Here is a 27,468-nt window from a genome sequence, read left to right on the forward strand (position 1 = left end):
ATTTGACTTTTTAACCCCCAATTGTTCACTTATTTTTCAGATTTTTGACATTACAACAATAAAATACTCCTAAAATAGAAAGTAAACTGAAAAATTGGGGGGAAACCGCGAATGAGCAGCTGAAAAAAAACCCAAAATTGGTTAAATTACAAATACTGCAAACTGTATCTGAGATAAAAATCAGACCTTTACCCAGTTTTTTTTTTTAATTTTCGAATTTAAAACAATAAATTCCCCCAATAGTTTGTGTAAAAACTGAAAATAATGAGCCTTACTCATCTGTCGAAGCCAAATTTAAACAGCTTCTCTAAGTAGCTGGTTTTAATTTTCCCGCCTTGCCAATAAACACTTAATAATGTCGTTAGCACCACTTCATGGCAACTCACCGTATCAATACAAACACTGCAAACTAGCAATGGCGTCGCCGTGCTGCGCTGCGCTCCGAATTCATTCAAACGTCTCATTCATTAAAGGTAGTGTCAGTACTTCGTTGTGTTGACAGGTGGGACATCTGTCATAGCTGTCAGGTATTAGTTTCTCTGTGGAGAATATTTCAAGAGGGGAAGTTTTGTATTTCTTTTTAAAGGTGATCGCATGGTACCCGTGTGTTAGCATGAAGCTAAGGAAACCCTTACGGTCACTGTGGAAAAGCTAATTTAGCACGTTATAATATACACACACACACAAATAAAGGCTAAAGAAGTAGGATGACACCGATGGTTACTCATGAGGAGGAGTAAATACGATCCTCCGTCGCAGCGGACCTTCATCCAAAACAGTTGATTGGTTAAATCTGCATCATCATCATCATCATCATCTCCACAGTCTCAAACTGCTTTGCCCCCTTCCGAAAAAATGGACCGCTGTGCACACGATGATGTCAGCCTCATGGATCGGCGTTACTCGGGTTCTTCCCAGCTGATGCCACAGTGCAAAGCGAGCCGAGTTATGACAGAGTCGGCCATTTAAAAAAAAAAAAAAAGGTGCTTGTTGCAGTGTGGGCTCAGGAGGACGGTAACGGTCGCGATCCAGGAGGCTGGCATTCGAAAAACCTGCACACGACGTCTCAACCGATCCGCTGTGACGCTCCAGTGCAAAGCTCCGCCTACAGGGAATAAAGCCTGGATACTTATGTGAGCGTACTGGGCGGAGTCGGTGGCTGCCGTAAGCCCCTCCTCTTCCTCCTCCCCCCTCTGTTGAGTGACAGTTCTTTGGGGATTTACCACTGGCCCGGCTCAGTCTCTGGACTGGTAGAACAGGATGTATCCCGACTCGGAGTTCTTGGAAATGTCCGACGTCAGACCGTAGAACTCCTCGATCGCCTGGGCGTCAATTTTCTGCAAGAAAAGAAAAAAAGATGGAGTTTAAACTTGAGACGTGTGCAGGATTCCTACTGAAATCACTTTTTTATTTGATAATTTGATGGCAGCTGTGCAGTTTTTTGGGGGGATTATGTTTATTTGCCATCTTGGCATATAAACTCAGACATTACTGGCATCAATTTACTTATTCTCAGAAAGAAAGCAAGAAAAAAAACACATTTTCCGAACCATTTAAACCACTTTAAAGCAGAATTTAGTACATCTTTCTGTCCAGGAACATTAAATTGTTTCTCTCTTTTATTCTTTATGCAGATACACGTCTCAATATCACACATTCAGCAGATCAGATTCAAGTGTTTTTGTGTCTATTCAAGTTAAATCATTCTCAATTCCTGAATTTTACATTTTATTACAAGATAATATAAAAGATAGCCTTCGAAAAGCTGCACAAAAGTAGAGATTTTCCACTTTGTTTGAGGTGCTAATTGTTTAAAATTTGCAGCCTGTTTTCACCATGTGATTAAAGTGAGTGGGTGAGTCAGCATTAGAGCAAATTGACAAGACTTCACATTGATTCATCAAATGTAAAGGAGCCAAGAAAGAATCAACCACATCTCAACATCACTCAGTATGTTTTTTGTGAAGTGACTCGTTTGAGAAACATCTGTTATTTCTGAATTTTGCACATCTTTCTCTTCCAGGAACATTAAATTGTTTCTCTCTCTCTCTTTATTCTTCATGCACGTAAACGTATCAATATCACACAGTCAGCAGATTTCTATAAAGCATGTTCTGTCTACTCAAGTTCAATCATCCTCCACTCCTGATTTTCACATTTTATTATGAGAAAATGTACAAAATAACCTTCGAAAGAGGCACAAAAGTAGAGATTTCACTTAGTTTGATGTGCTAATTGTTTTAAAACTGCAACCTGTGTGATTAAAGTGAATGAGGGAAAATAAAGATGCTGTTACGTTCTTCCTACTCTAGAGTAAATTGACAGACATCACATGGATTTATCATATGTTAAGATTCAACCACGTCTCAACATCACTCAGTATTATTTTTGAAGTTTAAGAGACAACTTTCTTTAACATTCTCGAACCACATCTGTTATTCCTGCAACTTCAGAAATGTTATTCTTAAATCATATCGTGCAAAACATTATTTCCAACTTCCTCTCCTGGCTTCAAAACAAAAAAAACACATTTCAGACTCCAATACATTTTTCTTTTACGTAACCTCGATAAACCTGCGTGTAAAAAAAAAAAAAAGGTGACCTGAAGACATGACGGCGCTTTGAGGAGGTGTTTAGTTGAGACTTCTTTTAGTTGTGTAACTGTTTCATTTCGCTACCAAATCTCCATTTAAAATCGAGTATGTCGACAAGGAGATGGTGAATATCTTGAGACAACTGTTTCTTATTTGGCGTACGAGTTTTTATCCAAAGAGGGAGTGAGAGAGAGAGAGAGAGAAAGAGAGAGAGAAAGAGAGAGGGGTTGAACACAAATTGCAAAAACAATACTTTAGAAGCGGTGGTGGTGAAAGAAAACTGGCTACAACTTTTTTGAAAACTCAGGCAGTTTCGGTGCCAGATGTGAAAGATCCAAACAGAAAGAGATATACAAGACAAAGAAGAAGGAAGATATAAGTTATAAGAAGGAGAGAGAGAGAGAGAGAGAGAGAGAGAGAGAGGGAGAGAGAGAGAGAGAGAGAGAGAGAGAGACAGACAGAGAGAGAGAGACAGAGAAAGAGAGAGAGAGAGAGACAGAGAGAGAGAGAGAGAGAGAGAGGGAGAGAGAGAGAGACAGACAGAGAGAGAGAGACAGAGAGAGAGAGAGAGAGAGACAGAGAGAGAGAGAGAGAGAGAGAGGGAGAGAGAGAGAGACAGACAGAGAGAGAGAGACAGAGAGACAGACAGAGAGAGAGAGACAGAGAGAGAGAGAGAGAGAGAGAGGGGGGAGAGAGGGAGAGAGAGAGAGAGAGAGAGAGAGAGACAAAGCAGCTTGTAAATCTCAGAACAAAACAAATGATAAGTTAAAGAGTTTCTGCTTTTTTTGCAAACTCAGCGGAATCTTCCCCAAAAACACTCGGCCAGTTTCTGTTCGGCCGGACCAGATGTTTTAACGCGGACCTCCTTCCCGTCATAATAGGGAAAAAAACAACAAAAAAAGCAGAGTGTGTGTGTGTGTGTGTGTGTGTGTGTGTGTGTGTGTGTGTGTGTGTTTGTGTGTGTGTGTGTGTGGTGGGATTGGTTTGAAACATCGGGCATTGATGAGTGTGACTGAGCAGTTTCCTCTGTATTCAAAAACAGCAGGATGACTCTTCTGACTGACGGACAGATTTAAAGTTAAATATAAATTGGATTAAACTCGAATCATCACTGAGCTGGAACCATGTTTGGATCAGAAAGGAAGACTGACGTATTTTACTGCACAAAATATTAAGTATATTATATGAAGAATATAAACTATAGCAGCAGTTTTTGATGTTTTACCCCCATTTAGCACAATTCACTGTTATGTAACGAGTGTTTTAGACTTTTAAATGTACTTTTTCAACTGTTCCAAACAATCATTGGTTTTGATTAACTACTATTTGGAGACTCGTGTGGAAGAATCAACATTAAGTTTCTCAACGTTAACCATTGATGATGAGTATTGCAGCGTAGACTTTTCAAATCAATAAGCATTTAAATTACACTTTGACACAACTTTATAATAAATATAACATCTGCAGACTTGATGTACTCTGTAAAGGATTACATCATTGTAGTCTAGCCATAAAAACACATAAGCATGTTTTAAATAACTGTATTAAAAAGTATAAGAACAGGATTTAAAGAGGCAACAACTTGTGAACTCACTGTTTTGGTCCTTTAAGAGGCAACAGTTGAATAGCAGGAGAGTAAAGCAACTTAAAAAGTCTGAAATCCCGAAATCTCTTCGGTCATGTCAACAATATAAATGGATTTAATGGTTCAAAATTGGCCTGCAACTATTAATAATTTTGAATTATTGACTAATCAGTTGAATACTTTCTCAATTATTGGTTTGGTCGATGACATGTTGAAAATATTGTGTCATATACAACAAAATAAAACAGCAAGTTGTTTAATTTAAGAAGCTGGAGTCAATAAATGTTTAAAAACGATTCATGAATCATCACAATTGTCGCCTATTCATTTTGTTCCAATCGATTAATCGACTAATTGTTGCTTCTGTAGTTCAAAACTAAACTGATGCACATTGTTATATGAGAATCTCAGACTGGCTATTATTTCTAATTAAAGCTATCTGTTACCTTAGACGTTAAAAACTGATGTAATTCACTCTGTTAGACGCTGTTAAATCACTCCATGATGTTTGGGGAAAGTTTTACTTTACAGGATTATCATTTTATAGAATTAACTACAGTAATTAAATACAAATTATTAAGTAAAACAGAGACAGTGCTCAATTGGCGGACTTCCAATTAATTAAGTCTGATTAATTGTTAGAAGACAGACGCTTTTAGTCAGTCGAACTTATTTAAAAGCAAGTATAATTCAACGTATTACGACTTAAGTTTGGGTTTATATGGAGCTGTTTACTTTAGAAATAAATTCATAATTTTCTGGTAATTAGTATCAAATTAAATAGTTCTGCTTTCTTGGAAACCCTTAAAGCATTTCCAGTACTTGTTTAATACATTTATGGCATCAAACTAAGACGGATAATTGAGTTTGTCTGGTGACTCTTACGTAATTTATTTAACCATTGCTTCTCCTTCTTTATTACTTTTGAACATAAAGTGTCGAGACGTTTCTACACGAGGCACGAAAAGCCTTAAAAAAAGCGCTGACGTGAAACCGAAAACATTTACACAGCTATGAAAACCTTGTTAGTACATTTGCGACTCTAATACAGACCGAACCTCGACAAGCCCCTGGAAGGTTTTAACCATTATGACTGCACAGTCCGTTAACTGCTGATAGCTTGATTGCTGTGGCATGCCGTACTTTTTGGCTCGGAGAGAGAAAAATAACAAACTGAAAGGTTACTTGGCTGCGGCTCAGACACACAGCAGCATGCCGAGGCTTTTGGTGTTCTACGGTGGTGGACTGCCAACGACTAAAGAGCTTCATCATGTTTTTTGGCTCGGATTTTATACCGGTGATGATATAGTTGTTGGTTTGCAAAGAGAGAGTAAGGTGGGTGGGAGACGCTGGTTAATTTCCCTGTGCGGATTGATAAATCATCATTATGCAAACGGTTGCATCTTTGACTGCTGACATGTTCGGCTGCAGCGTGGATGGCAGCGTGCTGAGAGGGGGGAGCTGGGAAACCGTTCAATAAGAGGGAGGGGTGAAGGGAGGGGTGGGCTGAGCGCTATCACACATGCTAGAAAGATGTCAGACTGCCATGTTTTCTCCTGTGGCAACATCACAGAGGAAAGCAGATGGTTTTATATCGAATCAGACGCTGCAGAAAGGAGGAAGAACAGCAGGCCAGTCAATTTAATTTAATTTATAAAAAAAAGCTAGATTTTGATTCTATTTGAGCACAATATGTTGGGTGTAAAATTTCAAACTCCACGTCGTCACCGTCACCCGCTCACAGACTGTAAATAAAAAGGAGAGGAATGAAGTGAAGGCTGGCGCAGACAGAGCAGACGTCTGTCATATTTCTTGTTTTTGTCACACAATGTGCCGTCTGGGTCTTCCAGCTTCTTCCTCGTCGAAGAAATTTAGAAGCATCTAGCAGAACGGACTCAGAATATAATGTTCATAAGTATATTTTAACCCTTTACATGCTGCTCAGGGTCTAATCTGACCCAGTTTTACGGACAAAAAACACCTTGAAAACTTTCCTTTGAGCCTTAAATTTGATGATTTTTACTGATGCGACCAAGAATATACAAAAATGGAAAGATTTAAACTTTTTAAAAACTTTTTTGTGCAGCTGATACACATCTTTTTTCCAAAAATACTGTTTAATATAATTAAGGGAAATCGTTATGTTCTCCTGTGGTATTATAAATGTTTTTTTTCTCCATCAACAAAAAGCGTAAAAACTAAAGAATAAAGTCTCTCTGCTCTCTGAAAGCTTCATTAAGGATTAATCACCAATGTTTTAAATGTTTGATGAGGTTATTCATGAATGATTTGTGGTTCAGAGATTATGTATAGAGACTAATTATGAGAGGATATTGTGAATATGAACAGCATGTAAAGGGTTAATCACCTGAAAATAACGATTGTTGGGTTTTCATTACCTTCTGAGATCTGAGCTTTTGGTTGGTATGCATTTTTAATTTCTCCTAAATATCTGGGATAAGTAGGATCTGTCTTTGAACAGGAAGTAGTTTTTGAAATAAGGAAATGTGTTTATATTACTGTATAACACATTTAACTCACCAGTGTATAAAACTATTTTCTTATATTTACACGAACGATAATAAAATCCTAACGCCCTCAGACGAGTACTTCCTGATTAGCAGTGTCGTAGCTTGTTGCTGTTGCTAAAATTAGTCAAATTTTTATAGTATATCAAACTACAAACATTATTAAGCATAAAAAAACAAGTTTCAACCATAAAACTTGATAAGGTTTTGTACCTGGTCCACTTTTATCAGGGGATCAGCTGTTTATTGACCTGCCATCTCATTTTTACACTGATTTTTACAATGTAATGTGCTTTTTCTACCACTAGGTGGCACAAAAACGCCTCTACGAACAAGGACAACCAGTCAAAATTAAGCAGAAACAAAAATGTAATGTCCCTATATGAGGACGCCAGGTCTCAGGAGGGTAAAATGAGCTTTTTATATCTACATACGGCGCTGGTCCACTTTTATCTGGGAATCGGCCATTTGGTTTTTACACTGATTTTTACACTGCAATGTGCTTTTTCTACCACTAGATGGCACAAAAACAGTGCATACGGACAAGGAAAACAGGTCAAAGTTAAGCAGAATGAAGTATAAGCTCCAGCAAACCCAAAATTTAATGTCCCAATATGAGGATGCGGGGTCACGGGAGGTTAAAATTACCCCTTTTATATCTACATAAGAAGCTGGTCCCTTTTCATGAAGCTCACCATATTACTCTGCCATGTTTCTACAGTAGCCCAGAAAGGACAAACCAAACACTTGCTCTAAAAGAGGAGCTTTCATCCTTTTCCCCAGACATTATTATTGCTGGTTTAGAAAGACAAGGGGTAATTAATTAGGTGCAATCTGCAACTTCACCACTAGATGTCACTAAATCCTGCTTACGGCACCTTTAAAAAAAAAAAAAAGCATAACTGGGATAAAAAAAATGCTTAAAATAAAAATAAAAATGCCAAATTAGGGAGAACATGAGAAGAATAAGGTAATCCTTCTCCTCTTATGGCTATTTCCATCCACCCTTCTCTTTCTCTAATAGCACTAAACCTTATTTTAACTCCTCATTACTTCGGAGGAGGTTGAGGTATGTAGGTCGGCCTGTCATACGAACTCCAGGCACAACATTTGGAGCGCCAGGATCTTCTACTGGGAGTCTGGAAAGGACGGCTACTTGAAATTCCTCCTGTCTGGTTAGGACGACGAGATGGGAAAAAAACTTCTCCTTCTTAAAAAAGTGAGACCGTGAGGAGACTAAAGAGAGGGGGGGGATTATAATCTCAGTCGGTGTTTGGTCTGATGTGTGTGATCAAAGGCAGATATTCAGAAGATATTTCACAGTACAGCTGTTTTAGGACTCGTTGCACTGAGGCGCCTGCTTGTTTCAGAGGTGGTTTTAAAATGTTATTGCCAAAATTTGCTTCATCTGGCACCTGAAATCTTTTCTATCAGTATCTATTTTCTTGTTATATGCAACATTTCTAACATACTGTATAATTCATCTTGAGTTAAGCTCATTTTTTGCTTGTTTTTGTCTGTTTTAAGTGTTTTTTAAAGCTGATTTTAATGTGTTTCTAACAATATTGTTGCCTGTTTTTCTCTTTTTAAGCACTATTGTAAAGGATTGAATCTTTTATCGTTTTATTGTTTATTATAGGAATTTAATTAGCAGGTGCAAAATGTGTAAAAATAAGGTTTTAATGAAGATATTTCACAGTACAGCTGTTTTAGCCTCTTTGTATTGGGGTGCCTGTTTGTTTCAGAGATGTTATCGCTAAAATTTGCCTTTTCTATCAGTATGTACTTTCTAGTTTTTATAAAACATGTATAACTTACCCTAATTCAAGCTCATTATTAGTTTACTTTGATCAGTTTAAAGTGTTTTTTAAAGCTGATTTTAATGTGTTTCTAACAATATTGTTGCCTGTTACATATGTTTTTCCCTTTTTAAGCACTTTTTCAATTTTATTATAATAGGAATTTAATTAGCAGGTGTAAATGTGTAAAAATAAAAAGTGAGGTTTCTATGTCTCTATGTGTCATTATTATGTCATTTCTTTTCAGACTTTACAACCATTTGACATCATAAAATCAATAAAACAGCTTTTTTCTGCTTGTAAATCTTAATTTTGTGGCAGTGGTTGTTCTTTTGCAACAGTGAGGATGAGTTGCAGCAGAAAAGGGGAAATTTACTCTTTTCTATATAAGTACAAGATGATGATCAGTGAGCTGAAAGCATTTTAGAAGCAGAGACTATATCATTTATACCCTAATGACTCTATTATAGGCAGTTTTAAATAGTTGTATTCAACATCTGAGGCATCTATTTCACCACCAAATGAAACAAATGTCTATATTCTTTTATCAAATACTAAAAGAAGATAATAAAACCTCTCTCACCTCTACGATGTCGTCGTCAAACAGCAGCCAGAAGCCGTGGCTCTTGACGATGGTGATGTAGTGGCCACGGTTTGGACCACTGAGGCGTAGAGAGACAGAGAGAGGAAGAAGAGGAGGGAAAAACACATGAGTGAAAAATAACACCTGAGAGGCTTTTCATACATTTCTAATAGTGTTAAATTGGTTTCTATTATTCCCAAACAAGAGGGTAACAAAGTCAGTGAAGTAGATATTAACCCTCCTGTTGTCCTCAGGTCAAGGAAGGACAGGAGGAAGGAAGGAGGAAGGAAGGAAGGAAGGAAGGAAGGAAGGAAGGAAGGAAGGAAGGAAGGAAGGAAGGAAGGAAAGGAGTAAGGGGGGACGGTGGAAGGAAAGGAGGAAGGAAGGAGAGAAGGAGATAAGGAAGGAAGGAAGGAAGGAAGGAAGGAAAGGAGTAGGGAGGGAGGGAGGAATGAAAGGAGGAAGGAAAGAAGGAAGGAAGGAAGGAAGGAAGGAAAGGAGTAAGGAGGGAGGGAGGAAAAGAGGAAGGAAGTAAGGAGAAATGGAAGGAAGGAAGGTAGGTAGGTAGGAAGGAAGGAAGTAAAGAAGGAAGGAAGGAAGGAAGTGAGGAAAGAAGGACAGTTAAAAGAGATGGGGTCAACAGGAGGGATAAAATTAAATGCTCCAAAACTGAGAATAAAACAGTCCAACACCAGAAAAAGTGATAAACTGAGTGAACTTCGTAACATGTGGGAATAAAACTCTCATCAACACACCACAGCCTCTCTAAGTCTTTATATTTATAATGTTTATCCATGTGAGGAAAACACCGCAGGGCGATTACGTCTAACTCTTGTGCGAGATGAAAACGATCCAGAGGACTAATGAGTCTCATACGCTCGCTCACACATCAGCTGACGTCAGAGAAGCGGCCTCGGAGGACGTTTCACATGCCTGAATCACCTGAATCTCATTGAGCGTGTGGGCGACTGTGACGGAGCTTTATTTATATCTGCAACGAGGCTCATTTAAAGGGCATCTGCACCTGTTATCTCTGTTATCTGTCTGTATATATTATCTTTAATGAGCATTTCTGTGTAGGTTTGTTTTGATAAATTAAGCAATACGTTGAATTTTCAGGTAATTTACACTACTTTACTTTTTAAATTTCTACCAAAATCTTACGAAACATTCATATATTAGTCTTACTCCAAAGATTATAGACTCTATTTTTATGAAACGTCTGGATTTGCAACAAATTTTTGAAATTTTTATTATTACTTAATCAGCTGATTATTTTCCCGAATTAATAAATTGGCCAGTGAAATATTAAAAAATAACAATTTACTTTTAAAATTTATATAAAATACTTTGAATAATAATTTGTGTCTAATGTAGTTTTCTATTAAAAAGAAAAACGCCACACTATAAATTCTGCTCACTACTTAGAGGTTCATACTCTACCATAATAATAATAGCAACGATAATAGTAATTATAAGAATAAGAATGATAAAATTGATAAAAAAAATTAAAAAATCAATAATTAAATAAATAAAATAAGAATAATAAAATTGATTTAAAAATAATAATATCAATAATAAAATTAATTTAAAAATAATAATAATAATAAAATTGATTTAAAAATAATAATATCAATAATTAAATTAATAAAATAAAAATAATAATAATAATATTTATTTATAAAGCACTTCAAAATAAATGTTACAAAGTGCTTCATAGGGTAATAAAAATGAACAGCTTACATTAGAGTCATACTACTACTACTATGAAGACTAAGTAGAACAACAATATTAATAATAATAATAAAAGGAACTCACCTGCCACAGTGTACAACAACAGCCACCAGGTCGTACATGCGGTCCGGGTTGGTGGCGTCTCCGGACGTGTTGAAGAGGCGGAGCTCCAGCGGGAAGACGACGCGATAGGACAGTTTGGTGTAGCGGTGCAGCTGGTCCATGTATTTAAAGCGCTTCAGGTGGAGGGCGAGAATCATCGGCAGCTTCTTTACCCTCATCCTGGCAGAGGGACAAGGGAGAGGTTTTTAAAAAAGGCACAATACAACCTCCGAACTGAACCATACATGTGTGTGTTCGGTCTTGAGGTACATTTGAAAAGTATGAACATTAAAAGAAAGATAAAAAAGATAGAAACTTCAATTTTTCTTGCTGCTTCAGAGGGTTTTTTTCTACCCTGACCAGAATAAAATCCTCTTAAAACACAATGAATTCTTATTATAATCATATTTAAACCTTCATATATTAAACATTGTAGCAGTTTCTGTGCGAAAATAATCTGTAAAAAACTGAGACATAATATTGTTTAAATCATTTTTCTTAAGACATCTCAGGCTGTTCATCTGTTATAAATAGATGGTTTATTATAGGAAAGTTAAAATATATATATTATTAATTATTTGTAGGTTATTATGCTATAAAGATTTTAATGGTTTTGGCCCACTTGAGAACAACTTTATTTTGAATTACATTTTTACTTCTTCTAATACCTGAAAAACTACATAAAAACTAAAACTAATGAACATTTAAGAACTATAATAACCCTGCTCCGAACTGAACTACGTGTCAGTGTTTCCTATTAATTATATAGACTGTGGCGGCCGACCATAGTCTAATTTATGCCACCACAGTTTCATAGTGAGCCGAACAAGTCTACAAGCATCTCTGCCCCTAATGAACTAGTTGAACTTAGATTAGTACTTCTGATTTCTTTTGTTTCAGAGCTGAAATATGAACATTAGACTTTTTTTTATGGTTTGTTTGGAACATTTATGAACTGGTAACATTTATTTCCTCATGCTTTGTGTCTGTGGCATCACCATTCATACCTTTATTAGAACCAGGAGTTAAATTACTAAAGCACAAGATTGTTTAAAGCACTTTTTTATAGATATAACCTTTTAATTTTGCTCTCAGAGTGCACCAGATTAATGCATTTGACTTAAAAATGTGCCCTCAGACCCCCCAATAGTCTGTGAAAAATGTTGCATGTGAGTGTTTAAGTCTTAAAGTAGAGAAGAAAAGCTCTCTAGAAGAACTTTTTTGTGGTAAATGAGTTCTTAAATTACAAAGAAATGTTTAAAAATCAAAGACAAAGAAAATAAAAAGCAAGGCAGCGAGGGCGATTTATCACTCGGAGAACTCGGAGGGTTAAAAGCTTTCCATCCACGTCAACGCCGTTACCCTGACGACCCCCTACGAGGAAAAAGAACTGTGTTTTTTAGATGTTTTTTTTGCTCCTTCTAATCTGACTAAACCTTTGGCTTCACCCTCTGCTCAGTGTTGATGTGAGGCAGAGTCAGTGCGGCTCCGTTTCACACTAATGGATGTTACTCGGTGCACTTAGCAGGCGCCGAAAAATGGCGGCTGGTATGTTTAAAAAACACACGTAGTTGTACTCGTGAGCGGACCAGTTCGTACTCTACCGGTTGGCTTTTATTTGATGAGTCATTCATGTCAAAAAGTGCAGATTAAAGCGACATCCATTCAGTTATTACTCTGTTCAGAGGTTGTTAGATAGAGCATCGCCTCGCTCTGGTCGCCTCGGCCCACCCGTCACTCATAAAACAGCCGTGATGAGCTTCTCAGAAAGTGACAGGAAGGCTCTGACTGGTTGCTATGATAACATCAGATGTGGTTTCGGTGGTACTTTCTAATGGAACAAACTGTGACTGTGTGTTTGTGCGCTTTAGTAGAACATACGATTAGTCATGTGACGCGTTCAGCTACGAGAGCGGCTCATGTTCGAACCACACAGGAGCATCAAACTGTTTTTTTTTTTTTTTAAATGACCAAAAGATGCTTTGTGGTTGAAGCAACACGAAGGTTTAAACAACCCTGTAAAGCTTTATGTCAGAAGGTGAAACAGTACTTTCAATAAACTCTGATTTGTGTCTAAAACCTAAATTTAGCCAAAGCAACCAAAACATTTGATGCCTTAAATACATTTAAACAACTACAACAACTATTCTATCAATGCTTTGTGATAAATAAGTCCCAAAAACACAGAGAAATACTTTGCAAAAATGAAAAAGCCTTGCAGAACCTGATAATGTAATAAAAAAAAAACCTTATAACTCAATAACAAATGTAATAACTTCCTCATAATGTAATAAAGTTTTATTTATTTACTTACTTATATTTGTGATTTTAACAGGATCTTTCTGCATGTGTCATTGTGATGTTGCTGCTGTGGATGATTGTATGTAAAGCATCATTGGGTTTGTGAAAGGCACTATATAGATTTAACTTATTATTATTAGTTGTTGGTGTTTTTTTAATGTGTCTCTGTGTTGTAAGTCAACGATACGTCCTTAGATCTAAAGAGCAGATGTTTTTTGACACCTGGATTCGTGAAGTAGCTGATAAGTCTGAGCAGAACCGAGACATTCAGATGCTCAATACAAACTTTAAAGGGGATACTTTATGCTTTTTTAGATGTTTTGTTATTTGCATACTGTTATGAAGTCAGATATCGACGTTAAACATCGTTAAAGTTCTAAAACTTGAGGTAAACTTATGTAAAATGCGTCCTGAAAGTCAAAACCCAGGGCTTTAATCTGCTCTGAACACTCTGTTTGCATCTGGGTTAGAGTTAAAAGATCCGGCCGCCGACTGAAAACTGTGAGTCTCGTGATCTGTTGCACCCCTAAAACACAACCTTTGTCATGTGACGTAGAGCCACCGCATCTTACCCTGAAACTTAATTTTATACATTATATTTTATTTGTAATATTTACTCCTGATGTTAGTGAAGGCCGTTCTTCATTTCAAGCAAAGCACCGTCTCTCTAAAACGCTGCAACTGTTGGAAGTGTGAACCGAAATATCTAAATACAACAACACTGTAACGATGTGGTTACATATGCAAAGAAAGAAAGAAAGAAAGAAAGGAAGGAAAGATGAAAGAAAAGAACGAAAGACGACGAGATACTAATGAGCTGAAGTAACACCCACCTTTTCTGAGCTTCCTGTTTGCTGCGACACTGCTCACAGTAGTACTTATATTCACTACATAACGTCTCTGTGTTGCTGAAGCCCCTGTTAAAACACACACACACACACACACACACACACACACACACACACACACACACACACACACACACACACACACACACAATCAGGAACCATTCAAGACTTAACAATAGTTTTTATTATGTTAACTGATCATAACAGTTGATGAAGTGTTGTTTAATTGGAGCGGTGCGTACCTGAGACAGTGTGTGATGGAAGTGTTCTGCTCCACGTCCACCGACAGATCCAGGAAGTCCTCGTCTTTACTGCTCACCTGAAACACAAGCAGTCAAAAATGATTCTCTTATTGGAGGCAACGAAAGAAAGAAAGAAGAATTCATATTTATCTGGTGTTTCATGATAAATATACGAATGGAGAAACAGAAGAAGTAGACATTTTAGTAGATGTATGATAACGATGTGTCTAAGTCTCTTTGATTTGTACACAATAAGGATGATAGAAGAAGAGAGAGAGAGTTTGACAAATATCACATATGCTGACGCTGCCATTATTCTAGCAGGAGATGAGCAGAAACTCCAAGAAATGTTAGAAGCTGTAAATCAAGCTTGCAAGAGATAAAGAACGGCACCGAGCAGCAAAATGACCAAGTCGATGATTACAGGGGAGAAAAAAAGGGAAATTGATAAGACCAAAATTAAACTGGAGGATTCAGAATTAGAGCTAACACATAAATATAAATATAGGAAGTTGTAGCCACGAAGATGACAGGAAATAAAATGCAGAACTGGACGAGCAAAAATAAACTTCACAGAAAAGAAAAAGTGCATGAAGGTGAGAAGTGTCTCAACTTATTGACTGTTTTGAGTGAAACCATAAAAGTTCTCATTGAGCTGCATGTGTCCAAACTTCTCAATGTGAACCGCCAAACTTATGCACTCAATATATGAAGAAGTGTAAGTAAAGAAGTACGAGTTCTGAGACGCTGTATTGGTTTGAACGTCTTCTTTCATGCTGACTACAATCCTGTCTGTAATGTAATAATCCCTTTGTATTTTTTTGGTTTTTAACACTCCTGTTGTCCTCGAGTCAAGGAAGGAAGGATGGAAGGGAGCAAGAAGGAAGGAATGGAGGAAGGAAGGGATGAAGAAGGAAGGAAAGGAGGGAGAGAGGAAGGAAGGAAAGGAGGGAGGAAGGGAGGAACAAGGAAGGAAAGGAGGGAGGGAGGGAGGAAGAAGGAAGGAAAGGAGGGAGGGAGGAAGGAAGGAAAGGAGGGAGGAAGGAGGGAAGAAGGAAGGAAAGGAGGGAGGGAGGGAGGGTGGGAGGAAGGAAGGAAAGGAGGGAAGAAGGGAGGAAGAAGGAAAGAAGGAAGGAAGGAAAGAGGGAAGAAGGAAGGAAGGAAAGGAGGGAGGAAGGGAGGAAAGGAAAGAAGGAAGGGAAGAAGGAAAGGAGGGAAGGACAGAGGAAAGAAGGAAGGGAGGAAGGTAGGGGGGAGGAAAGAAAGAGAGAAGGAGGGAGGGAGGAAGGAAATAAAGGAGGGAGGGAGGGAGGAAGAAGGAAGGAAGGAAGGAAGAAAGGAAGGAAGGAGGGAAGAAGGGAGGGAAGAAGGAAGGAGGGAGGAAGGGAGGAAAGGGAAGAAGGAAGGGAGGAAGGAAAGGAAGGAAGGACAGAGGAAAGAAGGAATGGAGGAAGGTAGGGGGGAGGAAAGAAAGAGAGAAGGAGGGAGGGAGGAAGGAAGGAAAGGAAGAAAGAAAGGAAGGGAGGAAAGAAGGAACAATCAAAACAGACAGGGGCAAATTGACCCGGGAGGACGACACAAGGGTTAAAGTCCAGAGCAAATGAATCTCTCTTTAATTACAGTATTTACTTTAATCTTTATAAAATAAACCAGAGTCTTATTTTCAGGCACCTCAGTGAATAAAACCACTCACAGCTTCACAGTTGAGGCAGCGTGTCTCGTTCGTCAGTGTGCCTTGGAAGATCTCGTGGACCCAAGTCTGTTGCGTCTCCTTTCCGCTTTCCCCGTCTCCTCCTCCTCCTCCGTCTCCTCCTCCTCCACCACCACCTCCTCCTCCTCCTCCATTCTGCACCAGCTTTCCGTTCTGCTGCCGCTCCTGGCTCTTCTCCTCCTGGAGCAGGTCAGCGATGGTGTTGAGGAGGTAGTTGAGGAATTCGTGGGCGTCCTGTTGCATGTAGTTGTCAAACAGCTCTGAAAGAGACAGATGTAGAAAAGATGTAAATACAGTAATAGAAGAAATAATTAAAAAAAAGATATAGGGAAGTGGAAAGAGGAATAGACAGAGACAGATGAGGAAGGAAAAAGGGTTGAAGAAAAAGAGAACAGAAAATAAACATCAGCATGTGTCGGCGAGGAAAAATGGAGCCAATTAAAACTCTCTTCTTCTTTTTCATCTGCTCCTCTTCTCACAGATTTGGCTGACAAATTTATTTCCTCAGCTGTGAGATTGTCTTCTCAGCTGGGATGGCACCCTCCCTCCCTCGCCTCCTTTCTTCCTCTTCTTCACCCCCTTTTTCTACGCTCTCCATGTCATCCTCTCCTCCCTCATCCAATCAGTTAACTCAGCTGTGAAAGGAAGTCAATCTGAACGAGCCGCTGATGAAAGATCATTTTAGATTTTTTAGATTTCTTAACAGCTGGTGTTTCTCCCAGAGAGAGTAAAAAAAAAAAGAAACACCCTGCGGGGGGAAACAGGAAGCTGCAGCTGCACAAAACTTGTCAAGTTTTTAAGTAGCTTTTTCTTTGTGATAAAGTACCATTTTCTTTTCTCAGCCGTGAGATGAATTTCTTGGGAGGGATAACGCCGACTTTCTTCTTCTGCGTGGCGATGCTGTTGAACAGGTCGGACAGACAGGTGAGGAGGGACTCCTTACGACGCGGCTGCACCTGGAGAGAAGAAGAAGAAGAAGAAGAAGAAGAAGAAGAAGAAGAAGAAAGACTTAAAACAAACAAACAACAACACAGCATCACGTCAGGTTGAACCTTGACATGTTACCTCATCTGTGGAAGTTAGATAAGATAAACTTTAATGTCCTAAAGGGTTAGGGTTCGTCTTGGGCAACAGTGATACAATCAAGCAAAACCTGACAATACAAAACATAGTTTATATAATACATGATACACAAGGCAATGCAGAGGTGCACTAGTATAAAAACTTAATATTGAAACATAAGATACTTAATAAAGAGGTTGAGCATCTCGGTGAAGATACTTTGACAATGACTGCAATTACAGGAGGTGCAATATTTGTCAATTATAATAAAAATAATTATAATAACTTGACTTGTATAGCACCTTTCATACAATAAATGCAGCTCAAAGTGCTTTACAGTAAAAAGGCCATAAAAGGAGCATAAAACAATGTTAAAAAAAGAATGGAAAGAAAAAGAAATAGCATTAATGTAGTATAAATGGCAATAATTTTAAAATAGTAAAAAAAAGTACATATTAAAAGTAGCTAAAAGATAGAATACATATAATACAGTAAGAATTTAACATTTGTGTGTAAGAAGACTGTCAAAATATCATTATTGCTAAATTTGATGAATACTGTGGTTTTGGCCTTCAAATTATATTCTACAGACTTAAGAAAACATCGTTGTTTGGTGCAGATCTTTGCAAAATTCCCACCATAATCATTTTAATGTGTTTTTTTTTCAATGAAAATGAGAATAATGATCATACAGTTTAATATCGTAATTACAATATCAGTCAAATAACAATAAGTAGATATGTCTTTAAAATCGTTCAGCACTACAACAGATGAATGAATTCTTTCTCCTCTTAAACGATTAAACTCTTTAAAACAATCCTGATTATAAAGATGAAAATACTCTTTGTTCTAAGTCAAGTTTGTCCAGTTGTGAAAGTTTCTCTGAGATGAAATGAGTCCGAGGTTAAGATAAGATCCCTAAATCCCTGACGCTTTGACTTTTCTTTGGTTAAAAAAAAAGGTGAAACACGAAATACTTTCATCATCAAAGCATTAAAATCCGGTCAAAGTATATCTTCCAATCACGTTTCAAGTCACGTATTTATAAAAACTCTCCAGTGTGATCAGGTCTTGTATCCGGTGTAACAGGCGTGTAGTGTTGACACACTTTAGAGCGTTTAGGTGGCATCTTGGCTGCTGAACTGCTAAGCGCGCTAACTCAAATTCACCACGACTTCACCACCACAGACGGGTCATAGCTGCTGTGGCAGTGGACCAATCACATGATGCATTAAAGAGAAGAACGCTTGTATTGATTGGCTGTGAGCAAGTATCAAGAACCGATACCCAGTCCTACTATTAAATGAATCTCTAATCAATTCATAGTTTTTAAATGTCCAAATTCTCTGATTCCAGCTTCTTAAATGTTAATATTCTGGTTTCTTTGGTGGTTTATGAATATTTTTGGGTTGTTAACAAACATTTTATGGACCAAAACAACTAATTTAAAAGTCAAGAAAATAATTAAACATTACTGATAATGAAAATAATCTTTAGAGGTATTGAGTACCGATACTCAGCCCTAGTCGTGACGTTTTCTACTTACATTCACGGTTCCCAGAGGATTAAACCTATTGATTTTGGTGACCCTCTGACTTTTCATCTAGAGCCATCAGCAGGTCAAAGTTTTCATGTATCCACAAAAATATCTCATATTGTCTCAAATGTCTCATATTTTAGACCAATATAGTATTTTTTTGGGATGTTTCAGTGCATTCTTTCAGCGTGAGAAACCAGCCCACCATGAAACCTTAAGACAACACAATACAGCCTTTGTGTTTCTTTCATCACTTACCTTATACGCCAACACCTTCTCCCTGAACGGTCGACAGAAGTACAGAGCCTGCAGCACTGAGTTACAGTAGCAGGTGTTGCCAAACTAGAACAAAAGACAAAAAAAATTATTAAGAAAAAAAGACCAAATGAGACACACAAAAAGAGAGAAAGACACATGACTTGAGTGGAGGCTTTTAAAAGGACCAGTGTGTTTGTTGGATGTAGTGACCTCTAGTGGTGAGACTGCAGATTGCAACTAACTGAATGAGTAACTACAACAAATTCAACACGCTGCACCTTTAAATTTTAATGTAAAAGCTTTAAATGTCTTATAGAATAGAACAGATCTTTATTGTCATTGCAAGTATACAACGAAACTCAGTTTAAGCAGTCCAATCCAGCATAAAAAAATAAAATAAGATGTAAGATATATACACATAACACTAATACACACATGTAAAACTTTAAAATATGGTCTAAAATATAAGTAAATAAATAAATAATTAAGGGGCAATGAGACACGACAGTATTCACAAGTCATTATTGCACAGTAAAAGCTTTAAATGTCTTATAATAATCGACTTTTAAAAGGACCAGTGTGTTGGAAGTAGTGACCTCTAGTGGTGAAGCTGCAGATTGCAACTAACTGAATAAGTAAGGAAAATACAACAACCTCAAGAGGCCGCTAAATTCTACACGCTGCACCTTTAAATCTTACAGTAAAAGCTTTAAATGTCTCATAATAATCGACTTCTTGAGCGACACTTACGTTAACCAATCCGAAGTAGTGTTCATTAACGGGAAACTGTTCCGGTCCAATCTCCTTTTCCAAGGCAGAGGCATTGGCGCCCTGGAAAAAAAAGAAGCAAAAACCGACACATTTAGTCACAATTTGGGAGTTTTTTTAAACATGTAAAATATCCTCTGTCGTTCCAAACACTGAAAATGATTGATGATGTCATGGTTTATTACATATTTGACGTTAACTTTCAGAAACAGCGGTTAAATGATCAATCAGGCGTCCTCCTTTGTCCTTTGTTTCCTCTTGATTGTTTTCTGTTTTTCCTGCTCTATTTTCCCCTCGGCCCAGCTGGACTGAAGCCATCTGTTTGTTGCCAGCTGTGTTTCCTGCTTCACATCCTCTCTTTCTTTCTCTCTTTCTGTCTTTCTGTGTGTTAGAGGACGATTCTTGGCGATATATATATTTAATTTCACTTGGCATCAATGATTAAAAAAAGGCGAAACCATCATTTTTCTAACCATGTTTCATCAGATGGAGTCAAAATAAATCTTCCATTAAGAGATTATTTGACTTTCTGTGTTTAGTTTGATGTCTAAAGCTTTTTTTTTTTTTTTTTTTTTTTTTACAATTTTGCAACAAAAATTACAAGAAAATTGACACCTAGAGTACATTTTCATCCATGAAATTACAATAAAACATGTTATTTTTTTTATATATATTATATTTTTCTTACATTAAACTTTATATATTGCACCAATTAATGGCAAATACAGATATAAACTGTTTTTCCTTCATGGTTTGGTGTTTAAAGCTTGCTGGATGTTTAGATTTACAGATTTACAGTAGAGATAAGTTATATTTGGGAGCCGACATCCTAAAGCTTACATCATTTTTTTATCCTTAGGGCAATAAACATTTTTTATTTCATCTTATTTCTCTTCCAGCTGCTCTTATTTTTAGCTGACTCATTTGCTGTACATTTGAATTGCTTTATTTATTCCCAAGGGTTTCATATGATAGAATTTTACTCTTCTTTTTTTTTGTAAATCTACATTAGTATCTTATCTGACGGATACAGGATTTTTCTAAAACTTACAATATCAATATATGGGCCTGTAATCTTACATAAACACATTTTTTTTGCAATGATGATTTGCAATAATTGTGGATATCAAACACTTGTGATAAAGATCTGTAATTGTGGCATTATATTTTACAGTTTAACAATAAACTTTAAGGCATAAAATGATATAAGTGCACAGAAACAGTAAACTACAGTGAATTGAATCATTGTAAATTGCTATAAATAAATAAAAACAACACTTAGAACAAAAGAAAAACATATAAAAATAAATATCTATTAAACTTGAATTCAGATAAAGTATGTATACATAAAATGGTACCAATATAACTTTAAAAATATACATGTATATCAGCACATATCAGACAACATATAATAACGTTTACATGTATTTTAGATTAAACGTGTTCATCTCTATTGGCTCAAATTAGACTCAATAAGATTTTGAGTTTGTTAAATGACATTAAGATAACTTTAAAGTTGATTCTTGTATCTTGAAATTGGAGAAAAAGAGGTTTGCTGTTGAATGTCTGAATAAGATATGTGTTAAAATAATTACCGTACAGATTTTAAATGTTTATTTTTGTGGCTGTGATTTGATCTGAGCCTTTTAGAAACGGACTGTTACACTAACAGGAGAAAGAAGAACTGAGAGAGAGACAAAGAGAAAGAGAGAGAGAGAGACAGCGGGGGGAAAATGATGATAACAATGATGCAGCTTTTTCCTTCAGGGGAGAATAACTACACTGTTGTTACTCATCACTCTGCGGAGCGTGTGAAGTCAACAAGAGGCGAGCAGACGAGGTTATTTATCTAACAACACGGCCTCCAAACACGGCAGGGATGTAAACAAACCACACAAACACAACCCTTTTCTATTTTTTAATTACATTTTTTTTAATTATAACGTTGAAAGGCGGACAGAGAGGAAGGCAGATATCTGTGTGATGATGTGTTGTTCTCCTTTCTTCAATCGTCCTCAGCTGTTTTTGTAATTTTTGGGCGTGGAGCCTTTTTAGAAAAATCAATTTCCTGAATTAATGGAAATGAAAATGAACTGAAAGTGACGTCTGCAGCAGCTTGAAAAACAAGCTTCAATTCCAGGCAGCGAGCCTTAAATGACTCATATATTGATAGGTTATTAATCATGAGTATCAGTCTAAACAAGCCTGTCGCAATAATTATCGACTTATCGTACAATAACGTAATTATCGACATCATCAGGTCTATATATCGACTTATAGAGACAGAGATACATGGACATGCCTTTAAAAGGTATCGATGTGTAATGTGTTGTTATTTTCTTGGCTTATCAATTAGCTACTTTATATAAAATGTCTGAAAATGTTGAGAAATGTCAATTAGTGTTTTAGATATTCAGTTAATTGACAAATATTCACATTTAAGACGCTGGAATCAGGGAATTTGGACATTTTCTTCTCATTAAAAGTAACTAAAAACTATGAATGGACTGTAAGATATTCATGCAATAGTATGGCTGGTTGTAGTGTCGATATATAATTGGTATCAAATGAAGTACTCAGTTGGTATCGGTATTATATCAGTGGTGTAAAATGATCTTCAAATGACAATAATATCGTTTATCCTGATAATTTGTCGGACTATATATCGTCCGACAAAAGTAGTGACAGGTGTACAGGTAGATGCTTTCTTACGTAAGCATCTTGACAACCTTATTTTTAACTGGTTCGGTATTAAAAGATGCAGCTAACGATAATTCTCTCAATTAAATCGATATTTATTTGATCAGAAAATAGTGAAAAATGTTGATCAAACTCAAAACAACGTCCTCAAATGTCTCGTTATGTTCAGCTCAGTTTACTATCATAGAAGAAAGAAACCATAAAATATTCACATTTTAAGAAGCTGGAACCAGATCATTTTGGGGCATTTTTGTTTTTTAAAAAAAGACTAAAAACAATGAATTAATTCTCAAAATACTTGTCTAATTTTCTGTTGATTGATGAATCGTCGCAGCTCAACGTCAAATGGTTAAATATTTGTGATACAACTTTTTTTTAATCATGAAATCTTCTTCTTCTCTTAACTTATGATGGTGTGATACAATTGAATGGAGCATATGTAGCATAGAGCTGAGACGATTAGACGAAAGATCGATTAGTTGACAACTATTAAATTCATTTCCATGTTTATAATCTCAGGAACTTCTGCATATTTCACATTTTTATATTACACAGAGATTGTTTACTGTACATAGTATTTTGTTTTATCTTTTTTTACCCTAACCCTACTACTTTTTTCCCACTGTACTGCCGTGTCAATTTGAATTTGGCCCTATGGGGATCAATAAAGACACATCATATTTTATTTTGGTAACCAATTATTCATTTTAAGTGGTTTTAAAGAGAGAGAAAAATGTCCAAATTCTCCACTTTCAGCTTCTTCAATGTGAATATTTCTAGTTTATGACAATAAAGTGAACATCTTTGGTTCGCAGACTGTTCATGACGTTTGAAGAAACAGTATTCCACATTTTTCAACATTTTCAGACATTTTATTTACTACTCTGCCACAAAAAAGGAGGTGATGTAACTTTAATGACGCGAGTGATACATAAATATTGATCAGAGCGATCACTGGGTGTAAACTGTGTACTGGAGCAGAAATCATCAGAACTGTAGTGAGTCAAACGAACAATGAACACATCCAACAGTTCGGTCATAATGTTCAGATTACCAAGAGCTGCTTCCTTCATTTATTCCTCTGAGGACATTATTAATAAGAGAGCTATCATGTGACCTTAACGCTGCCCAGCTCTGGTATGTGCAGCTCTACTTAGTGGCTGTCACGTTTTAAAGCAGCCAATTTACTGACTTTTAAGACCTTTTTAAACCACAAAAGAACACAAATTCGATTATTCTGTGTAAAGCTTTTTGTCCTCTGTCATAACAAAAACATTTTGTTGTATTAAAATTGCTCGGCAAACAGTGGAAGAAGAAGTATTTAGATCCTTTACTCGTGTTAAAATATGAATTAATCGATTTATGAATGTAAATTGGTGTAGAGCCTATTTATGAGTCAGAATATGAACAGTATGGTAACATTTTATGGAACTGTGGTGACCCTGATATGCTGCTGCTGCTTTCACAATTAAAAATAGTTTGCACGCTCTGGTGTGTGTGGTCAACAACACACCGTGCGTGCACCAGCCGCTGTGGATAAGTGAGAGCTTACAGCATCAGCCAACAAACTAAACAGACTGCAGCACACTTCTCTCCGTCGGTGAGCATCTGCCTAACCGTCTGTCGGCTCTGAAAAAAGGTGCAGCGGCTTGAGACGGGATACGGTCAGAAGTTAATCTTCAAGCTTTAAGCTCCCCTGCCTGCCTGCCTGCCTGCCTGCCTGCCTGCCTGCTTGGCTGCAACGTCGCTACGCTGCGAAACAAACAAAGATAGAGCCGTCACCTTATATGAGACGACAGCAAAATAAAAAAGCAGAGTAACAATGTCTGACCTTTTTATGCTTGACCTTTTTTTGTTTAACAACCTGCCGCATAGGTGTTTTAGAGCAAGGCGCTGACCCCGACTGTGCTGAATATCCACAGTATCATGTTATGAGGGCTGCAACTAACCATCATTTTAATTATCAGTGATGTGTTATTATTTTTTTGACTAATTCATTAGTTGTTTGGTTGATAAAAGTCAGAAAATGTTTGTCACAATCCAAAAATACTAATGTAATAATAATTAATAATAATAATGTCATAAACCACAAAAAAACCCTGATTATTTTCATTTTTGGTGATGTGTTATTATTTTCTTGACATATAAGAAGCTGGAATCAGAGAATTTGGAAATGTTCTTCTTTTAAAAAGTAACTAAAAACTATGAATCGATCAGAGATTAATTTAATAGTAGGGCTGGGTATTGGTACTCGATACCTTTTAAAGGCATGGACCGAAATAAATTGATACCAAATAGTATCAAAAAGTCGCCTATCAAACGATGGCGCTAGAGGCCAATCACCAACATCACTAGCATTCATTATGTGGGGAACATGAATGTCTAGACAAAATGTGGTGCCAATCAATCAAGTAGATGTTGAGATATTTTTGTGGATACATGAAAACTTTGACTTGCTGATGGCACCAGATGAAAAATCAGAGGGTCACCAAAATCAATAGGCTTCATCCTCTGAGGACCATGAATGTAAGTAGAAAAACGTCACGACTAGGGCTGAGTATCGGTACTCAATACCTTCGACTGAAATAAATCGATACCAAGTAGTATCGAAACCCGTCAATCGATACCTGCTTTCAATCATTTTTTCAACCAGAGCTAATAAATATGACTATTTGTATGGACTTGCTCACAGCCAATCAACACAAGCGTTCTTCTCTTTAACCCTACATGTGATTGGTCCACTGCCACAGCAGCTACAACCCGTCTGTGGTGGTGAAGTCGTGGTGAATTTGAGTTAGCACGCTTAGCAGTTCAGCAGCCAAGATGCCACCTAAACGCTCTAAAGTGAGTCTACACTACACGCCTGTTACCACGGATACAAGACAGAGACCTAAATGTGTTAATGGGTAACGAATGAAGTACTCAGTTGGTATCAGTATCACTTTAAGGGTACTTGGATTGGTAGTGGTATCGTTTATCGCGATTATTTCTGAGACAATATATCGTCTAGCAAAAGTAGTTATCGTGCCAGGTCTAAATGTTATCATTATTTTCAATGCATGAAGTAAATTTAGCTCATAATACTTCTGTTCTTTCACTTAAATAGGATTTTAAATGCATGAATTTACTTGTAATGTAGTATTTTACATTGCTGCATTAGTATTTTTACTTAATTAAGATCTGAATATTTCTTCCACTGCAGGCTTTACGGTTTGTTGCAAATTTTAAAGAACTCAAAACCCCAAAAACCATTAGCTAATCATCCGTCGAGAGGAAACAAACCAGGGTGTGTCCCATGACAGGAAATGCTATATTCGTCCATCACTTATAGTTCGAAAGACAACTGCAGTCAGCTGTTTGAGGTGTTAACATCTGCTGACTGTAGGAAATAAAACATGTTTGGCTTTTCACTCGAGTTAGAAGTGATAGATATGAAAGAAAAGAAAGTAAGTGAAATAATAGATGGAAATGTAGAAGAAGAGAGTTTAACATCTAATAGATTATTTGATTATTTATTTGCCTTTTTCTTTTTGTGCTTTGCTTTGAATTATATCAGGTTGCTTCTCCCGCTCCCTCTTTTAACTTAACCCTAACCCTAACCCACCTTACTACATTTCAGAGAGAAATACTGTAAAATATCTCACTATAAAATGTAATAAAAACTATCTATCTATACACATCTATCTATCCACCCATCCATCTATCTACCTATCCATCCATCCATCCATCTACCTATCTACCTATCTATCTATCTATCTATCTATCTATCTATCTATCTATCTATCTATCTATCGTACACATCTATCTATCTATCTATCTATCTATCTATCTATCTATCTATCTATCCCTCCTACCTATCTATCTATCCTACACATCTATCTATCTATCTATCTATCTATCTATCTATCTATCTATCTATCTATCTATCTATCTATCTATCTATCCTACCCATCTATCTATCCATCCATCCATCTACCTATCTATTTATCTATTTGTCCATCTGAATATCCACCCATTAAATTACCTACACATCTATCTATCTATCTATCTATCTATCTATCTATCTATCTATCTATCTATCTATCTATCCTAGCCATCTATCCATCTCTAACTTTATCTGTCCATTGCTGTGTATTAGCGGTCTAAGCTAGCTGCTTTTCGCCCTTCTTCTCATAAACAAACAACAAAAACCAGAGAATAAACTATCCCCCCACCCCACACCCCACCTAAAAAAACCTGCATTAACTCTTAATTTCCCCCTCTAATAAACCAAACTATAACATCTATAGAGCTTGAGTAGCTATGTACAACTTTCTGGAAGCACTCCTCTCTCTCTTTCTATGTGTGAGTGTGTTATTATCATGTTAGCAAAACAAGCTAACACAGCAGCTAGCAGCTAGCTCCGAGCTCCACCCCCCCTCCCTAACCCTCCACCTCTCCCCGGACACAGGACACACACACCCGGGCACACAGCAGCAGACTCCCCGCCGACTTACCATCGTACAAATCGAGGCGATCTTTCGGACTGTCATCAGTATTTCCATCCGTAAGCTGCCATGTTGGACCGATCCCCCGATGGTGAAATAGTGAGAGCCGTTGCGGCTGCAGAGTTCCGGGAGAGACCGTTTGCCCCTCTCCGCCAGAGCCGTCAAGTTACAGCGGGGACGGTGCGTCACATCCGGGGACGGGATTTCAAAATAAAATAAAAGGGTATGCTACAAATTAAAAGGCAGGGTTCAGAAGTAGATACAGTTGGTTGATGGTTGGTTGGTTGGTTGGTTGGTTGGTTGGTTGGTTGGATGGATGGATGGATGGATGGATGGATGGATGGATGGATGGATGGATGGATGGATGGATGGATGGATGGATGGATAGATAGATAGATAGATAGATAGATAGATAGATAGATAGATAGATAGATAGATAGATAGATAGATAGATAGATAGATAGATAGATAGATAGATGTGTACGATAGATAGATAGATAGATAGATAGATAGATAGATAGATAGATAGATAGATAGATAGATAGATAGATAGATAGATAGATAGATAGAAATAAATAGTTACATTACTTATTACATTTTATGTAGGGTAACTAGTAATCTGTAACTTA

The 27,468-nt window shown here is 37.1% G+C and overlaps 1 protein-coding gene across 1 annotated transcript; it reads right to left on the bottom strand.

The window, feature by feature from the left end:
* Positions 1-216: 216 nt before the first annotated feature.
* usp12b (ubiquitin specific peptidase 12b) lies at positions 217-26,974 on the bottom strand. The gene is made up of 10 exons (XM_062444966.1): positions 26,849-26,974; positions 19,635-19,715; positions 18,885-18,968; positions 16,854-16,983; positions 16,010-16,287; positions 14,317-14,393; positions 14,060-14,143; positions 10,908-11,105; positions 9,090-9,168; positions 217-1,337 (listed from the first exon to the last, which is right to left on the bottom strand). The coding sequence occupies exons 1-10, from the start codon at positions 26,894-26,896 to the stop codon at positions 1,236-1,238; spliced, it is 1,161 nt and encodes a 386-aa protein (XP_062300950.1). The 5' UTR covers positions 26,897-26,974; the 3' UTR covers positions 217-1,235.
* Positions 26,975-27,468: the final 494 nt, after the last annotated feature.

Source organism: Scomber scombrus, chromosome 23 (assembly GCF_963691925.1).
Source record: "Scomber scombrus chromosome 23, fScoSco1.1, whole genome shotgun sequence".
In the NCBI taxonomy this organism is placed as follows: domain Eukaryota; kingdom Metazoa; phylum Chordata; class Actinopteri; order Scombriformes; family Scombridae; genus Scomber; species Scomber scombrus.

Bases quoted from the DNA above. Each gene is read 5' to 3' on its own strand.
- usp12b (XM_062444966.1), bottom strand. From the start codon at position 26,896: ATGGAAATACTGATGACAGTCCGAAAGATCGCCTCGATTTGTACGATG. The intron at 19,716-26,848 runs GTAAGTCGGCGG...TTTTTTTTCCAG, and splicing joins TCGCCTCGATTTGTACGATG to GGCGCCAATGCCTCTGCCTT. The intron at 11,106-14,059 runs GTGGGTGTTACT...TCCCTCTGCCAG, and splicing joins AAACAGGAAGCTCAGAAAAG to GATGAGGGTAAAGAAGCTGC.